At 44.1% G+C, this 19825-nt stretch overlaps 1 protein-coding gene across 1 annotated transcript in view; it reads right to left on the minus strand.

Moving 5' to 3' along the window:
• BRINP1 (BMP/retinoic acid inducible neural specific 1) overlaps positions 1-19825 on the minus strand; it is a 259794-nt gene that overhangs the window by 116676 nt on the left and 123293 nt on the right. The window contains exons 3-4 of the mRNA XM_040442821.1: positions 17447-17616; positions 6428-6533 (exon numbers count right to left, since the gene is read on the minus strand). Coding sequence (XP_040298755.1) covers positions 6428-6533; positions 17447-17616 — 276 coding nt within the window. The remainder of the gene's footprint in view (positions 1-6427; positions 6534-17446; positions 17617-19825) is intronic.

Genomic DNA, 19825 nt, shown 5'->3' on the forward strand with positions numbered 1-19825 from the left:
ATTCCTTGATTTGGCCCACTCGCCAAGCACGCTTGAAGAGGGACAGATCTTGTGCCCTGATTCCCAAACTCTTGAGCATCCACAGTCATAAGAAGATGACGGTGGGGAAAGGCAATTACTTTTTAATGAGGTGGATGATGATGAGACACAGTTGCCAATAACTCAACAGCAATTACTGTCTCAAGAGGTTGAGGAAGAGGATAAGGCACAGTTGTCAATCACTGAGGTTGTGGTTAGATCAAAAAGTCAGGAGGATGAGCAGAGTGAGGAAGTGGAAGAAGAAGTGGTGGACGATGAAGTCACTGACCCAACCTGGGAAGGTGGAAAGCCAAGCGAGGACAGCAGTAGAGAGGGGGAGAGATCTGCTGCACCACAACAGGCTGGAAGAGGCAGTGGGGTGGCAAAAGGGAGAAGGCGGGCCACACCAAACCGGCCCGCAACTGTTCCCCGGAGAACGCCATTGTGGAAATCTCCCTTGCTAAGGGGTAGGTGTTCCGCAGTCTGGTGCTTTTTTGAGGAAAGTGCGGATGACAAAAGAATTTTAATTTGCAACCTGTGCCATACAAAAATGAGCAGGGGTGTGAACAGTAGCAACCTCACCACCACTAGCATGATCTGCCACATGGCATCAAAGCACCCTAATAGGTGGGTCGAATACCTGGGTCCACAATCTGTGTCTGCGGGTCACACCACTGCCTCCTCTTTCCCTGTGTTACATGCTGGTCAATCCCCTGTCGAAGGCACAGGCCTGGATGCCTCCCGCCCTGCACCTAGACCTTCACAAGCACCATCAGTGACCACATCCACTTCCGTGTCCCAGCGCAGCGTTCAAATGTCCTTACCCCAGGCATTTGAATGCAAGCGCAATTACCCAGCCACTCACCCACAGGCCATAGCACTAAATGCGCAGCTTTCCAAATTACTGGCCCTGGAAATGTTGCCATTTAGGCTTGTGGACACTGAGGCCTTCTGCAGCCTCATATCGGCGGCCGTCCCGTGTTACGCACTTCCCAGCCGCCACTATTTTTCAAGGTGTGCCGTGCCTGCCTTACACCAACATGCGTCCCGTAACATCACATGTGCCCTGACCAACGCAGTTACTGGGAAGGTCCACTTATCCACGGACACATGGACAAGTGCATTCGGCCAGGGATGCTACATTTCCCTGACGGAACACTGAGTGAACATTGTGGAGGCCGGGAGCGAGTCATACCTTGGGATGGCACAAGTGCTACCGACGCCAAGGAATGCGGGCCCTACATCGATCAGGGTTTCCGCCAGCACCTACGTTAGTGGCTCCAACCCCCACTTCTCCTCCTCCTCCTGCTCCACTTCCACCTCTGAATTATCCACGTGCAGCACTAGTCAGTCATCAGTTGGTAGGTGGAAGCAGTGTAGCACTGCAGTGGGGAAGCGGTTATAGGCCATGCTGAAGCTTATATGCTTAGGGGACAAACAGCACACCACTGCAGAGCTTTGGCAGGGGATAAGAAACCAGACTGAGCTGTGGCTCTCGCCACTCAATCTAGAACCAGGCATGGTTGTGTCTGATAATGGCCGTAACTTGGTGGCGGATTTGGAGTTTGGCAAGCTCAGACACATTCTATACCTAGACCACGTGTTCAATCTTGTGGTTCAGCGGTTTCTCAAACCTACCCTAATTTGCCTGAGCTACTGGTGAAGGTGCGCCACGGGTGTGCACATTTCCGCTAGTCACCGACAGCTTTAGCCGGTCTGTCAACGCTACAGCAGCGCTTGAAATTGCCAGCTCACCGGCTGTTGTGCGACATGAGCTTGCCCTGGAACTCCACATTCCACATGTCGGACAGTCTTTGTGAGCAGCAGAGGGCAGTAGTGGAATATCAGCTGCAACATGGTAGTCAGCTTCTGTCAGCATTTCAAGTCAGCTTCCACTATTCACAAGCGAGGAGTGGGCATGGATGTCTGACCTCTGTGAGGTTTTAAGAAACTTTGAGGAATCAAAACAGATTATGAGCGGCAATAACGCTATTATCAGTGTAACTATCCCACTTCTGTGTCTACTCAAACGCTCACTGCTCACAATTAAGGACGACGCTTTGCATGTGGAAGAGGTGGAAATTGGGGAAGACATTACACAGGGTGATAGCCAGACCACCCTCAGTTCGTCTTCTCAGCGCAAATAGGATGATGATAAAGAGGAGGAGGAGAAGGAGGAGGAGCAGGAGACGGTTGCCTCCGCTACAGAGGGTAGTATCCATGGAAGTTTAATTTCATCTGTTCAGCGTGGGTGGGAAGAAGAGGATGAGGAGATTGAAAGTGATCCTCCTAATGAAAACAGCAAAGTCTTGCCTGTTGGTACTCTGGCACACATGGCTGACTACATGTTAGGCTACCTTTCCAGTGACCTGCGCCTTATACGCATTTTAGACAACACGAATTACTGGTTGTTTACCCTTCTCGACCCCCGCTACAAAGAGAACTTCTCATCTCTCATTCCTCTGGTGGAGAGAACGATACAAAACGGTGCAATACCAGAAGATCTTTGTTGAAAAATTGCTCCAAAAATTTCCATCTGACAACGCTGGCGGCAGAAACCGTAGTTCCTTGGCCAACCGAGGAGGGGAGACAAGGGGAACACACAGCAGTTCCAACAGAGGCAGGCCAACACTCTCCAAAGCCTGGGACAGTTTCATGACACCCTGCCAGCACCTTCACCCTGATACGCGGCCTAGTGTCACAAGGAGGGAAAAACTTTGGAAGATGGTAAAGGAGTACATAGCAGACTGTGTCAGCGTCCTCAATGATCCCTCAGTGCTTTACAACTACTGGGTGTCCAAGCCATGTGGAACGAACTGGCGCTCTACGCTCTTGGAGGTGCTGCCCTGTGGCCAGCGTTTTGTCTGAGCGGGTATTTAGTGCTGCTGTGGCATTATAACAGATAAGCGTATCCGCCAGTCAACTGAACATGCTGACAGGTTGACTTTTATCAAAATAAACAAGGCCTGGATTGACCATGGCTTCTTGATTCCACCAGAGGAAAGCGGCTGAACATAAAGGCACTTTAAATGTGTTGTTTATAATGTACTGAATACACTCTATTCCCATGCACCCCTTCCACCACAAACAAGGGTATATGGTTGAATCTTCCTTTTCTCATCCTCCTACTCCTCTCCCATCATATCAACATGCTTATTCGTCACATATAATGCTCTCGCATATATGCCCTTCGCATATAATGTTTTAGAGGGTCAACTCACATGCAAGCCCTTGCATATAATTTTTTAGAGGGTCAGCTCAGCTGCAGGCCCTTGCATATAATTTTTTATAGGGTCAACTCACAAGCAGGCCCTCACCTACAATCTTTTACAGGGTCAGCTCACCAGCAGGCCCGCACATAAAATATTTTACAGGGTCAGCTCACCAGCAGGCCCGCACCTCAAGTCTTTTACAGGGTCAGCTCACCAGCAGGCACGCACCTCAAATCTTTTACAGGGTCAGCTCACAGCAAGCCCGCACCTCAAACCTTTTACAGGGTCAGCTCACCAGCAGGCCCTCACCTAATTATACCTAATAGGTAATTTGCACGCATGCTGCTTTTCTTGGATGTGGTAGCCAAAGCTGTTTCTCAGGCTCCCTCTCCGGAATCTAACTATAATTCCCCCGTTACCGATGGTCTACATGGTTTGGGCTGAAAATAACATTGAAAGTTAATAGGGCAAGCATCCAAATGGATCTTCGCCATCACGGGCACGTGCAATCGTCCCCAGGTTATCTAGAGTCACCAAAGCGGCAGCAGGACCTCGCCCATAATGTTTTAGATGGTCTGATCAGCAGGCCCTTGCTCCAAATATTTTTGAGGGTCACCAGCAGGCCATCAATCATAATTTTTCAAGGATGTGTATGATGACCTTCTTTATGTGTAACAAAGGGTGTATTGGAGTCCCGGTTCCTTGTAATTTTTGGCAGCCCTTTCATTTAGTGCATAGGCTTTATCAGTGTAGGAGTCCCACTACATGAACAATTGCACCACAATGTGAATGAGGCCCTCCTTTATGTGATATACAGGTTGTATCGGAGTGCCTCTTCCTTGTAATTTTTGGCAGCACTTGCACTTTATATACAAGTAAATATACAGGAAAGAATGTTTCCTATCAATTTTTCCTCTAAAATCGATTTTTTTTATTTGGTTTTGTGCATATTATTGTCAGTCTGTAAAAGTGGCGTACTATTCGGACAACATTGTTCCTTCAGCGACCTGCGAGTAGAAGATGCATCCAGACATCCTCCCCATGCTGTTCTAGAACCATTTTGGTGGTATTTGCATCAATTTCTGACCTTTTCCTATGAACCAGGCACCCTCTACTCTTCAGACCAGGGGGTACCTGGTTTAATGCTCAGGTTCTCCCTTTGGCTTCCATTATACTTGGGTGCATCCCGATGTGTTCGGCCCGAGTCCCCGAGCACCTAAGCACTACGGTGCTCGATCAACACTAGCTGGGACCTTAGGTTTGTGCCGTGCTGGAGGGCTGAGACCGGTCTCTAAGGGAAACGGGCCCCCTAAAAGCCTGCGATGGACTGCCAACAAGGTGATTTCTTGCTATGTGGACTTTCTATTGTGTGTGAACTAACACCAAGACTGCAAAGTGACGCTTTGTTTTTGCTTTGTGTGTGAATAAACACGGAATTTTGATTTAATTACTGGTAATTTGCCACTGCGTCCACACACCCTGTCTACCAGCACGAATCCCCACAAGATGTTTATACAAAACGCTGATGTGAACAAGGCCTTAGAGCAAAAGGGTGAACACCTTTGTATAAGGTGCAGGACTTTTGTCTCCGCTCCAAAATCATCTTCTGAGCGGAAACCTAACGGACCCCATTATAGTCTATGGGGGTCTATGAGGTCCATAGGCTCCGCTCGGCTCAGTTATGTGCCGAATCCGTCCTTTCCGTTCTCCTGCTCCTATAACGGAGCAGGAGAACGGAAAGGCTGAACGCTGATGTGAACATAGCCTAATTTGGTTAAGGACTCCTGAAACCATTTCAATACAATATCACGTCATGGTAGAAAAATCCGTGAAAGACTGTGATACACAAAACATCCGCTCAGTGGCCACATATGAACATATACTGTAGGATAGAAACCTTGTGACACAATACTACTGAATCATGCTGTTTTAAAAAGCAGGTCATCTTAGGACACACATTATAACACGTCAACATGCCACTAAGTGGACAGGCAAGGAAAGAAGAATCTGTAAATCTGTATTCAATAACAATTGTTTAAAGGGGTTGGTCACTTTCAGGTTACTGTTGACCAATGTGTTTGTGAGATGATTATAAGACACTTACTAATATAGTCTATGTTTAAATTCTGCACCATCTTCTATATTTCATAAGGTATGCTCCCTTGTTTGCAAAGTCTTTTTGCTGTCTACACTAAAGTCCTGTCCATAAAATGGCTGCTGATGAAGAATCATGTGACCAGGCAAATTACCTCCATGTGATGTCTCCTCCATTCAAACACACTGCACTTGCACTAAATTCCCAACAGAACAGGTGCAGATGGCAAGTGCAGTCTATCTGAATGGATGAGACATCACATGGAGGTGATTTGCCTGGTCACATGACCCTCAATCAGCGGCCATCTTATGGACAGGACCTCTGTGTGGACAGCACAAAGACAAGGGAGAATAAATTATGAAATATAGAAAATGGTGCAGAATTGTGCCATATAATCATCTCACAGACACATTGGTCAACAGCAGCCAGAAAGTGGCCAACCCCTTTAAGTTGTGTCCTGTTTTCTTTATTAGTGAAGCTGTGCCCTCTTGTTCGGCCAGCCATCAGTCCTATCAGGATTGTACACCTATCCACAAGACAGAAGCAAATGGAGGGGCATGTGACCATACATATCATTCGGCCTCCTCCACTGAGCATGCATAGTATGTAACACATTAAATGTCAAGTTAATGTTCGCTACATCTATATGTGGGAATTTGAAAAGGAACTGATCAAATTAAAAGGACTGGTTGCTAGAAGATTATCTTGTCACTTGGTTACAGCTTCACTTCCAATTTTCTCCATGAACCAAGAATTCTCAACTCCTCTTTAAGAACCGTACTGTATATTATCTTTATAAGTATCGTGATATACCAGTTTTTCATGGAAAGCATTAATACAGTCTCTAAGCATGAGAAACTTACTAGTTCACATTTGACACCAAATTGCCTCTTCTATCCTTTTTTAGCTGCTATACCTGGTCCACTTGCAGTAAATGTTGGCTGGTCCTGGGTACTATAAATTTAAATAGAGATTGCCAGACCAATTCACACTTGTATAAATATGTTTAAGGGGCAAATGTAGGAAACCCGCAAAATAATGTATAATACAATAAATAAAGTATATCTTATGCATACTCATACTGGTACATTTCTATACTCACCCTGAAGATGGAGTTTGCTTTCTGTGCTCTGTAATAGCACCGAACTGACTGAATCGAGATTGTCATAGCTGCTACACCCCAATGGTCCAGTACGAGTTTCAGTGACCTATAAAAGAGCAAAATGATTGTAACAATATACGGTAGGATAACAGCGTTTTTTTTTTTAAACATTTTCTGAATCACTAAGGCCTCTTTCAGACGGGAAAATGTGCTAGTGCGTTACGGGAACACCCGCGATTTTTCCGCGTGAGTGCAAAACATTGTAATGTGTTTTGCACTCGCGTGAGAAAAATCGCGCATGTTTGGTACGCAAACCCGAACTTCTTCACAGAAGTTCGGGCTTGGGATCAGTGTTCTGTAGATTAAATTATTTTCCCTTGTAACATGGTTATAAGGGAAAATAATAGCATTCTGAATACAGAATGCATAGTAAAACATCGCTGGAGGGGTTAAAAAAAATATTATAATAATTTAACTCACCTTAATCCACTTGATCGGCATCTCCTTCTGTCTTCATCTGATCTCTGTGCAGCAACAGGACCTGTGGTGACGTCATTCCAATCATCACATGATCCATCACCATGGTAAAAGATCATGTGATGGATCATGTGATGACCGAAGTGACGTCACCACAGGTCCTATTGCTGCACAGAGATCAGATGAAGACAGAAGGAGATGCCGGGCTACGCGATTAAGTGGACTAAGGTGAGTTAAATAATTTTTTCTTTTTTTTTAACCCCTCCAGCGCTGTTTTACTATGCATTCTGTATTCAGAATGCTATGATTTTCCCTTATAACCATGTTATAACGTAAAATAATAATGATCGGGTCTCCATCCCGATCGTCTCCTAGCAACCGTGCGTGAAAATCGCACCGCATCCGCACTTGTTTGCGGATGCTTGCAATTTTCACGCAACCCCATTCACTTCTATGGGGCCTGCGTTGCGTGAAAAACGCCGAATATAGAACATGCTGCGATTTTCACTCAACGCACAAGTGATGCGTGAAAATCACCGCTCATGTGAACAGCCCCATAGAAGTGAATGGGTCGGTATTCAGTGCGGGTGCAATGCGTTCAACTCATGCATCGCATCCGCGCGGAATACTCACCCGTGTGAAAGGGGCCTAATAATGCCTTCTTCTTTCAAAGAAATGTCTTGCTTTTCCTAAATGCTTCCATAAATATTTAATCTGTGTGTGGTCAACTGTTAGGACAAACACTGATACTGAAGCTCAATGTATGCTGCCGCAGGAGATACATTTTCTCAGTTGTTCGGTTTTCGATTCGGCTGCTTCGTTGAAGTTTACAAAAAAAATTTGCTTTGTAATTAATTACTTTGTCACAAAGCGCATTTCTTTGTAAGTAGTGGATGCAATGACGGGGAGCTGCGATTGCACTGCTCCCCTTCATTGTATCCCTCAGATGTGTTCATAGCTGATTGCGGCTAGTGTTGATCGCGAATATTCTAAATCACAAATTTTTATCGCGAAGATCGGTACTTCGAGAATTCGTGAAGATGTACAATATAGTGCTATATAATTGTGAATATTCTAGATATTTTTTTCATCAGTAACCCCTTCTTGCTTGTGGGCCAATGAGAAGGCTGCAATATCTTTGTCAGAGCTTATCAACATCCCTAGCAACCAATAGGAAAGTTGCCTACCCCTTACTATATAAGAACCTTCCCAGCAGCCATTTTCTGTAGTTTTATGGAGTTCTGAGAGAGACAGAAGTGTCATTGCTGTGCTCTGTGATTTACTGTTTAATTACATTAGATAGTTAGTTAGTTAGTTAGTTAGTTAGTTAGCTTATATACACTGCTCAAAAAAATAAAGGGAACACTTAAACAACACAATGTAACTCCAAGTCAATCACACTTCTGTGAAATCAAACTGTCCACTTAGGAAGCAACACTGAGTGACAATCAATTTCACATGCTGTTGTGCAAATGGGATAGACAACAGGTGGAAATTATAGGCAATTAGCAAGACACCCCCAATAAAGGAGTGGTTCTGCAGGTGGTGACCACAGACCACTTCTCAGTTCCTATGCTTCCTGGCTGATGTTTTGGTCACTTTTGAATGCTGGTGGTGCTTTCACTCTAGTGGTAGCATGAGACGGAGTCTACAACCCACACAAGTGGCTCAGGTAGTGCAGCTTATCCAGGATGGCACATCAATGCGAGCTGTGGCAAGAAGGTTTGCTGTGTCTGTCAGCGTAGTGTCCAGAGCATGGAGGCGCTACCAGGAGACAGGCCAGTACATCAGGAGATGTGGAGGAGGCCGTAGGAGGGCAACAACCCAGCAGCAGGACTGCTACTTCCGCCTTTGTGCAAGGAGGAACAGGAGGAGCACTGCCAGAGCCCTGCAAAATGACCTCCATCAGGCCACAAATGTGCATGTGTCTGCTCAAACAGTCAGAAACAGACTCCATGAGGGTGATATGAGGGCCCGACGTCCACAGGTGGGGGTTGTGCTTACAGCCCTAAACCGTGCAGGACGTTTGGCATTTGCCAGAGAACACCAAGATTGGCAAATTCGCCACTGGCACCCTGTGCTCTTCACAGATGAAAGCAGGTTCACACTGAGCACATGTGACAGACGTGACAGAGTCTGGAGACGCCGTGGAGAACGTTCTGCTGCCTGCAACATCCTCCAGCATGACCGGTTTGGCATTGGGTCAGTAATGGTGTGGGGTGGCATTTCTTTGGAGGGCCGCACAGCCCTCCATGTGCTCGTCAGAGGTAGCCTGACTGCCATTAGGTACCGAGATGAGATCCTCAGACCCCTTGTGAAACCATATGCTGGTGCGGTTGGCCCTGGGTTTCTCCTAAGACAAGACAATGCTAGACCTCATGTGGCTGGAGTGTGTCAGCAGTTCCTGCAAGACGAAGGCATTGATGCTATGGACTGGCCCGCCCGTTCCCCAGACCTGAATCCAATTGAGCACATCTGGGACATCATGTCTCGCTCTATCCACCAACGTCACGTTGCACCACAGACTGTCCAGGAGTTGGCAGATGCTTTAGTCCAGGTCTGGGAGGAGATCCCTTAGGAGACCGTCCGCCACCTCATCAGGAGCATGCACAGGCGTTGTAGGGAGGTCATATAGGCACGTGGAGGCCACACACACTACTGAGCCTCATTTTGACTTGTTTTAAGGACATTACATCAAAGTTGGATCAGCCTGTAGTGTGTTTTTCCACTTTAATTTTGAGTGTGACTCCAAATCCAGACCTCCATGGGTTGAAAAATTAGATTTCCATTTTTTTTTTTTTGTGTGATTTTGTTGTCAGCACATTCAACTATGTAAAGAACAAAGTATTTCAGAAGAATATTTAATTAATTCAGATCTAGGATGTGTTATTTTTGTGTTCCCTTTATTTTTTTGAGCAGATAGATTAGTGGGAGATTTGCGCAATCGCGAATATATTGGAGCACTCTATCTGCATCTAAAGCTATTGTAATGTTCTGCCACGTCAACCATTTTGTCCAGTCTCATAAAACTTCTAGCAGATTGAAAAATGTAGCAACAGTGACCCACGCCTGTATTGCGCCCGCATTACGTGAATATTACATTGCCGATTTTCACAATCAAGAAAATAATCACGAATTTGCGAATTTATGACGAATATTCGCCCAAATATTAGCGAAATATTGTGAATTAGAAAATTGCCCCTGCCGCTCATCACTATTCTTAAAGGGAGTCTGTCACCTACTTTGAGTGTTTTAGACTGCTCTGCTCTTATCATGACTTTATAGAGTTATGCTAATTAGGCCTTGCAAGTGCCCAGGGACTGGGTTATGGCCGCAAGTGCGCAGACCCCTCACCAATAACCCCAGATAACCGCTCCCCTTGCAGTCCTCAGGTCCACCCTACCCTCCTACTTCATCATTCTCCCCTGGCTTGGAGATTAAGCGCGTACGCTATGCGGTCTCTGAGCCGGAGAAGGATGACGAAGTAGGAGGTCGGAGCGGGCCAGAAGACTGAAAGGTGAGCGGTTATCTGGGCACATCGGCGAGGGGCTTGGGCACTTGCAGCCACAACGTCGCCCCGGGCACTTGCAAGACCTAATTAGCATAGTCAATTTTCATGATCTCTACATGGGATTTTTATTGCAAACTGCTGGCAATGCATTCATAAACTTTGCGGATTCAATACAGTTAAATGACCAATAATAATTGGATATGTGTGGCACTAAATCTATAAACACCAAAATAAAAACACACATATAATATAATGACATATTTTATTGCACAAATTTCACAATACACATAAAGCAATTATACAAAAATTAGCAGCAATGTTATAAGTGTTATTACACTAGATGTTCCCCTTGAACCCACAAGGTCAGAAATGACACAACAGGGACATATATCGTCACAAATCACCGGTATAAAGTACACTAATAAAGAACACAATGTCCTAACCCAACTAATACACAATAGTATTAGTGCCCATATGGTTGATCCAAACGGATCCAGGTCCACCAAGGAACCTACATCTTGCACATATAGTAATGCAATATCTAATGTTCAAACCACAACCAAGGCAACCATATAGTAATATACCAGTATAACATAATGTTGGAGTGTCATACAGACTGGGAGTGCAGCAGGAACACCAACCCCTATAAACTTCTAACAAGAATAACTGAGGAATGGCATAACACAGAGTCATAAGCATAGATTCCCCAGAATTATTATAATGTGGAATGAAAGTAGTTTTTTCAGTAGAAGTGATAGGTTTTCTTTAAAACCAGGAAACAAATCTTGATGGCTAGAGATGGGCAAGCTCACATATTAGATCTGACATCTGTTCAAATGATGGCCAATGGGTTTTTTTTTGTTAGTTTTTTTTAATATGGATTTAACCAAATTTAAGCTAATTTCACATACGAGTTTAGGTTTCAGGTTTTGAGATCTGGCAGAGGATCTTAAAACCTGCCCAAAACAGTTCATTTTTGATTACACATCAGTATACATCTGTTCTGTTAGGATGCGGTTGTGTGAAATAGAAATGGGGCAAACCGGATCCATCACCAAATACATTGAAAGTCAATGGGTGATGGATCTGTTTTTTTAGGATCCTAATAAAACAGATCTGTCACCTTTGATTTACATTGTTTTCAGTGCCGGATCTGGTTTATTCCGTTTGGATGACCGGAACCAAAACCGCAGCTTTCAGCGGTTTTGTGTCCGGTCACAAAACGAAATGCTGATGAAACTGAAGTCATCGTGATGCATCCTGAACGGATCTCTTTCCATTCAGGATGCATGGGGACAAAATGGAACCATTTTGACCCCATTTTTAGATCCTCTGGCAGATCTCAAAACTGGAATGCCAAAACGCATATGTGAAAGTAACCTTACAGAATCTCCACAGCATGGACGTAAAAGAATGACTAGCAAGGACAGATAGTCAAGATGCTGTAATAGCAGAGTGACAAGAACAAATGACAGAGCGAATATCCAAGAGGACACTCCAAGGACTCTTTTCACAACAACTTCCGTTTTGCAGACTCAGTACTGTCAATACTCATCAGTCTAAGCTTTTCCAGACATCTCATAATCATGTCCATACAGCCCTCTCAGATTGTGCACAGTTTTGCATGTTTTTCTTGAAGGCCCTTACCAATAAAAGAAACTGTTAGGCCCCTTTCACACAAACAAGTTTTCTGCGCGGGTGCAATGCGTGACGTGAACGTTGTTTGTAAACCTTTAGTTTTTTATCATACACGTTAAAAAAATGCATCAAAACACATTGCACCCGCACGGAAAACTCACTCGTGTGAAAGGGGCTTAACTGAACGCAATCGCAGACAAAACTGACTGAACTTGCTTGCCAAATGGTGCAAGTTTCGCTGAACGCATCCGGAGCCAATCCGTCACGGTCGTGTGAAAGACGCCTTAGGGTATGGCCACAAAGTCAGGTTTCTGCATGCAGTTTTGGAAAGAGGAGGAGAAGTGATATCTGTCCTTTATACTTTGGTGGAATTCAGCCTTAGGCCTCTTGTCTCGGAGGGCATACGGTCGTGTGCAAGAGGCCTAAGGCTGAATTCCACCAAAGTAACCCACAAAGTGCCAGTGCTTGGAAAGTGTTGAATTCATAAAGTGCCAGAAAACAACAATAATGTGACATCAAATGCAAGATAAATCAATATCCTCATCAAAAAAAACAATAAGGCCCCTTTCACACGGGCGAGTATTCCACGTGGATGCGATGCGGGAGGTGAACGCATTGCACCTGCACTGAATAGCGACCCATTCATTTCTATGGGGCTGTTCACATGAGCAGTGATTTTCACGCATCACTTGTGCGTTGTGTGAAAATCGCAGCATGCTCTATATTCTGCGTTTTTCACGTAACGCAGGCCCCATAGAAATGAATGGGGTTGCGGGAAAATCGCAAGCATCCGCAATCAAGTGCGGATGCGGTGCGATTTTCACGCACGGTTGCTAGGAGACGATCGGGATGGAGACCCGATCATTATTATTTTCCCTTATAACATGGTTATAAGGGAAAATAATAGCATTCTGAATACAGAATGCATAGTAAAACATCGCTGGAGGGGTTAAAAAAAAATATATAATAATTTAACTCACCTTAGTCCACTTGCTCGCGTAGCCCGGCATCTCTTCTGTCTTCATCTGATCTCTGTGCAGCAATAGGACCTGTGGTGACGTCACTTCGGTCATCACATGATCCATCACGTGATCTTTTACCATGGTGATGGATCATGTGATGACCGGAATGACGTCACCACAGGTCCTGTTGCTGCACAGAGATCAGATGAAGACAGAAGGAGATGCCGGGCTACGCGAGCAAGTGGACTAAGGTGAGTTAAATTTAATTTTTTATTTTTTTAACCCCTCCAGCGATGTTTTACTATGCATTCTGTATTCAGAATGCTATTATTTTCCCTTATAACCATGTTGTAAGGGAAAATAATACAATCTACAGAACGCCGATCCCAAGCCCGAACTTCTGTGAAGAAGTTCGGGTTTGGGTACCAAACACGCGCGATTTTTCTCACGCGAGTGCAAAACGCATTACAATGTTTTGCACTCGTGCGGAAAAATCGTGGGTGTTCCCGTAACGCACCCGCACATTTTCCCGCAACGCCCGTGTGAAAGAGGCCTAAGGAGGAATAAAAGTCCACAAATGAGCAGTGAAGCAGCCATACAATCAATGTGCTGTGAAATGAGCCTAAAGGCAATGTAGCTATAGGTGTAGAAGGGGAAGCGGTTGCTTTGGGGCCCGACCTCAGAAGGGGCCCACCCAGGAGGAGAACTAAAAGATTTTCTTAGGACTCACCCAACAGTATTGTACAATGTCATTATTTATAGTAAAAGTGTATACATTGAAATGACATACAGTATATGTGTATAGGAAACAGACGGAGAGGTTGCCAGGCCTGGTCTGAGAGAGCGATCTTGACGAGTCACAGGATTGGGGGTTGCACAGCAGAATGGTGAATGCAAAGAGGTTGCTGAGGGGGCCCCATTCAAAAATTTTCTGTGGGACCCAGTCATTTCTAGTTACGCTACTGGCAATGCAACATTACAATATTCATTTCACACAACACATGTCGTACATAGCACAACATATAGGTTTGTACATTTACAAGATATGGTATTGCACAACTTCAAGCAGCTCATATACTCATCCCTAGTAACACAGCCTTAGGCCTCATGCACACGGCCGTTGCTCGCCTGTGGCCGTATTAATACATGGGTATCGGCTGTGTGCACCCCGCATCATGGATGTGGACCCAAGCAGGGATCGGAAGCCCACGAAAGCACTATGGACCGCAAAAAGTAGAACATGTTCTATTTTTTTTACGGTGTGGGCGGATCACAGACCCATTTAAGAAGAATGGGTCTCGATCTATCTCAGCCGCTGCACGGATGTTGCCGCACGGATGACCGCAAATTGTGGTCCTCAATGCACTAAACGGCTGCACAACGGCCGTGTGCATGAGGTCTTAAAGGGTATGTGCACGTTGGGGATTGAAGGGGGGCAAACAACCCATCTTGGGCAGACCTGAGAAGGGAAGCCTACTTGTTCCGCTACCCCCCTCCTCACCCCAGCCCCAGCTGCTCCGCTGGGCTCCCAGAATGTCACATTCCATTTTGACACCGCTGCAGCCAATCACTGGCCACATCAATGACCTGCTTCCCTTGCATCACATCTACATTTGACATAATGCAATTCAGTCAGTGGTTGCTGCTGTGGTGTCAAAGCGGAGAAACAAGAGGGGGGATTTGCCGCCCCCCTCCCCCCCTCGCAAAGTGCACAACCCTTTTAAAGAGATTTCCTGGTTATAATTATATTTCAAGTAATGCCTCAATCTGCCTCCTGCTAAATAAAATTCATACTTACCTTCTTCACGTTGTTCCATTCCTCCATGCTGCCTCTGCTCTTTCCATCTTCCGGTCCTGGCGCTGTTTACATCCAGCTGGCTATGGGCATAATCACATGCACCACTGCAGCCAATCACTGGCTTCAGTGGTGATGTGGCCACAAGCAGAAAATATTTAGCAGTTTAAAGTAGCAGAAAAGTGGATAAGATGTTAACAAATCTCATCCACACACTAGAGAGAATTTCTACAGCCCATAGCTTAATCTGTGGGCTCAGTTTTTGTTGCAAGTTTTCTCTGCTGATTTCACCCTTTGCCATACAGAGCATATTTCCATGGAATTCCAACATATAGTATCTATATTGTCATATAATTAACCCCTTAATGCATAATGTCAGTCATTTAACCCCTCAGATGCCACTGTAAATATTTAGACAGAGGAGGGGGCTCCGATCATTTGCTATGACAGCTTGTAGCCTTGTAAAGGCTCCCAGTGCTGTCACAGTAGGCTGCCTGAAAAGACATACCTGAGGCATGGCCTGACAGGCAGCCTATGAAAATCCCATAGACTGCAATAGTATTCATTTGCAGTCTATGGTACAAGTGATCAGAAAACATATTGCAGTAAAAATGTAAAAAAATGAAAAAAATATTAACAATTCAAATCACTTTTCTTAAGTTTACATATAAAAATAAACAAAAAATAAACACAACAGGTATCAAAATATTTTTTTCTCATAGGTGAATGCCATAATAAAAAATTGAATATAAAATTCATGATTCACCATTTTTCTGTTACCTTTAGTGTTGAGCGAGTCGTAGTATCCTAAGTAGACTTCTATCCAAATTTCCAGAAAAATACTCATCTCATTGATTTACGCACGAAAAGGCTGCTGCGGCCATCTTGACTCAAGATACTGCGCAGTGATGTATGATGTCACCATGCCAGCCAGCATTATGACGTCAACGCTTGAGTAGTGTTGAGAAAACTTGTATTTTCAAGTTTGGAGTACAAGGTTCAGGTTATCTAAGAATTCCGTTACCAAACCTTGTACGCAGAACATGAAAACACAATTTCGTTCATCCCTACGCGCAAGATTTTGCACGATCTCTTCAATTAAGATGGCCACGGAGGCCTCTACGCAATCAAATGGATAAGGTGAGTATTTTTTTTTACCGGATTGACCCCCGAAAGCCCTCAATGTTAATCTCAGTTGCCGAGATCAGCGATGAACGCGGCATCTAAGGGGTTAAATGACGGAGTGCAGCGCCATCAACGTTCCCCGTCATTGCAACCGCTACTCACAAAGAAATGTGCTTCGTGACGAAGTAATTTGTCATGAAGTAAATTTCTTTGTGAAATTTGGCGAAGCAGCCAAATCGAATTTTCAATAACTTCACTCACCTCTACTAACCTTGCTCCCCTCATTTGAATAAAAAGTGATCAGAAAGTTGTACATATCCCAGAATGATACCAATAAAACTACAATCCACACACAAAAAAAAAAAAATCACTCTGTAGATGGAAATATAAAAAAGTTATGGATGTTAGAAAATGGTGATGCAAAGAAATTTTTTATTTTGCAAAGGTTTTTATTTTTTAAAGTAATAAATCAAAATAAAAACGACGCACATTTGGCATCACTGTAATTCCATTGACTTGCACAATCAAGTCAATACATAGTACACTGTAATACAAATCCCAAAAAGCTTGACGAATTGTGTGCGTCAAACCACACAGATTTTTTTCCCCCCATTTTCCAGTACAAGATATGGTAAATTAAAAATACATTAAAAAGTAAGCCTATGGCTTTTGGAAGGTAGGAAAAAATGAAAATGCAAAAACAAAAATTGTTCCTGTAGTCCTTAAGGGGTTTTAATACCAAGTTTTTAGGTCTAAAATTTTCTGCTGATTACTGTTTTTATATACGTACAGTACCCTCATGGTATATGGTACAGTTGTATTTTTCTGATGCAAAACTCCAAATTCTATATTTTTTTTTTTGCTCCAAAAGCAGAATAGAAATATCAAAATTATGCAATAAACTTCTACAGTAAGCTCCCCCTAGTGGTGTCTGCAGAAAGATATTTTGTTTAAAATGTATACTTAGGCTTAGGGTACTTTCACACTAGCATTAAAGTTTTCCCGTATTGAGTTCCGGCCTAGGGGCTCAATACCAGAAAAAAAATGCTTCAATTTTGTCCCAATGCATTCTGAATGGAATTAATTTCCATTGAAATGTATTAATGCTGGATACGGTACCAAGTGTTCTGGAAAAACGGATCTGGTTTCCCGGTCTGCACATGCGCAGACCCTTAAATCTGGGAAAACTCTAAATATCGGATCCCTCTTTCCGAATGACACCGAAGAGACGGATCCGGTATTGCAATGCATTTGTCAGATGGATCCGCATCCGGTTCCAGAAATAAATTATATCCGTTTGCATACGTATTTCCGGATCCGGCAGGCACTTCCGGCAACGGAACTGCCTGCCGGAATCAAACAAGAGCTAGTGTGAAACTAGCTTAAGAAATTGGATTCCTTTCTGAAAAAATAAATACAACAGCACAGCACATTCAAGTTAACAAAATATTACATTCAAGAGTGGCTGTAGACTTAAACTGAAATATTTCAGCAATCAAACCTGAAAGTACCTTAATGGCTCCTGTTGATATTTGAATCTCATGAAGTTTTCTCATAGTTCCATCCCTGTCTACAAAATAAGATGATGCCAAATGATGCAGAGACTCTACACTCTGGTTTCCGTTCCCTGCATGACGATCCAAGCGACTCTTGTCCATATACATTGTCAATGCCTCCTCACCTGCACAGAATAGAAAAAGGTGACTATGGTTAAACTGCCATCAATCTGTAATTCCATTTATAATGCCTTCATTTTATCCTTTATACATGGCAGCACAGCAGTCGATGCATAATAAGCAATTAAGGCACAGAAATGATCATTTTATTCTGTTTTATGTACTTAATTCAATCAGTTAACGAAAGAAAATGTTCTTTTCTAAGATGCCCTTAAATCATTCTGTCTGATACTAACTTCTTTGTGACAAAATGGATTATACAATTAATGGAAATTAGAATCATCTTGAATGCTTAGAGTTATATTACTTTATAGATATACAATATCAAAAAAATATTTTGTGGCTACAAAATATCTGTTGTAGGACAGCACTCGTGCATCAGAAGAGTCATGGCTATGTATTTGAGATCGTTCACATTGTGTTTTAGCCTTCGGCGGGGCTTTTTGTTGGGCGCATATCTCTGAATACCTGAAAACAGATGAATACTGTGACTGGCACGTTAATATTAATGAGTTAAACAGAATTTAAAGCATTCATCTTTGAACATTGGTTTGTTTTCTGTTCCATTCTGAGATTTTGGCAGGACAGAACAGTGAGATAGACTGCGCTATACTGTCCAGCAAAAAAGCCAAAAAGCAATGGAAAACAAATCAAGATGAATCACTTGAATTTTGTTCAACTCATTAAAGTAAATGCACCCATCGTAGTATATATATGTATACCATTTTCAGGTATGTAGACGTATAACCCCAGGGAAAAAGTGTGCAGACCGGCAAGGAATGCAGGGGTGAAGACTGGGTGGAAGATGATGTGGAGGACGATAAGGTCCTCGACCCCACATGGAATCAAGGTCATGCGAGTGACCTATGTAGTTCGGAGGAAGAGGCGGTGGTCGCACAGAGCCACCAGCACAGCAGAAGAGGGAGCAGGGTGCAAAAGCGGATCGGCCGTCCTCTAGACAGTACACCTCCTACTGCCCACCGCAGCAAGGGACCGAGCACACCAAAGCCAGCTCCAAGGAGTTCCCTGGCGTGGCAGTTCTTCAGACAATGTGCTCACGACAAGACATGAGTGGTTTGCACGCTGTGCAATCAGAGCCTGAAGCGAGGCATAAACGTTCTCAACCTGAGCACAACCTGCATGACCAGACATTTAAGTGCAAAGCACGAGCTGCAGTGGAGTAGACCCCTCAAAACCAAGAAAGGTATCTGGCTCCTCCTGCTTCCTCTTTGCTGCAGTCTCGGCCTCTTCATCCACCTCTGGAGTGACAGTTCCACCTGCCACCCCGCAAACAGAGGATCTGCCAGCAACATCAACACCTGGGTCACCAAGCATCTCCACATGTCCATCTCCCAAACGCTGGAGAGGAATAGGAAGTACCCCCTACTCACCCGCGATCCCTAGCACTGAAAGCAAAATGGCTGATTTACAAAACAGTGAGTCCCTCCCCGAGACAATTGGGCGTCCTGGAGGGGAAGTCAATGACTTGTGTATCTTAGGCAGGGTGTATAAAATAGGTGTGACAGGTTTATCACAGTATAGAAAGGAAGAAATGTTGTCATCAATAATATTCTTATCCTTGGCTCCAATCAACAATTCCTTCAACTCTCTAAGCAACACAAACTTAGGATCATTGTAAATCCTTTCATATACATTGATGTCTGCAAGCTGCAGTCTGATTTCAGCCACATAGGATCTGGTATCCATGACCACAACCCCACCACCTTTGTCAGCCGACTTGATGGTGAGGCTGCGGTCCGAAGCCAGATCTCTGAGTGCTGCCATCTCCGCTGAAGTCATATTGGCAAATTTAAGGGGTTGCCGAGAAGATGCCTGTTTGAGACTCTCAATGTTGCGTTTGACCGCAAAACCAAAGGCCTCATTAGCAGGATGGTTGGTTGCTGGAGTAAAATCACTCTTTACATATAAACCCATACTTTTCAAATAGAGCTCACTATTATGTACAATATCGGATGGAGGTCTGTCCCTTTGGTCCGCAAACCACACCTTCAATTTAATTGCACGTAAAAACCTCTGGAGATCCATTTCTAGATCAAACCAATTGGTTGCATTCACGGGACAATAGGACAGACCTTTATTTAATGCAGACAACTGTGCAGTATTAAGATCAACAGAGGATATATTTACCACTATGTCTTGCGTCTCAGAGTTCTGCCCCGTTGGGGCTGCATGTTTTTCCCTTTTCCTCTGCTT

Source organism: Bufo bufo, chromosome 8 (genome assembly GCF_905171765.1).
Source record: "Bufo bufo chromosome 8, aBufBuf1.1, whole genome shotgun sequence".
Classification (NCBI taxonomy): domain Eukaryota; kingdom Metazoa; phylum Chordata; class Amphibia; order Anura; family Bufonidae; genus Bufo; species Bufo bufo.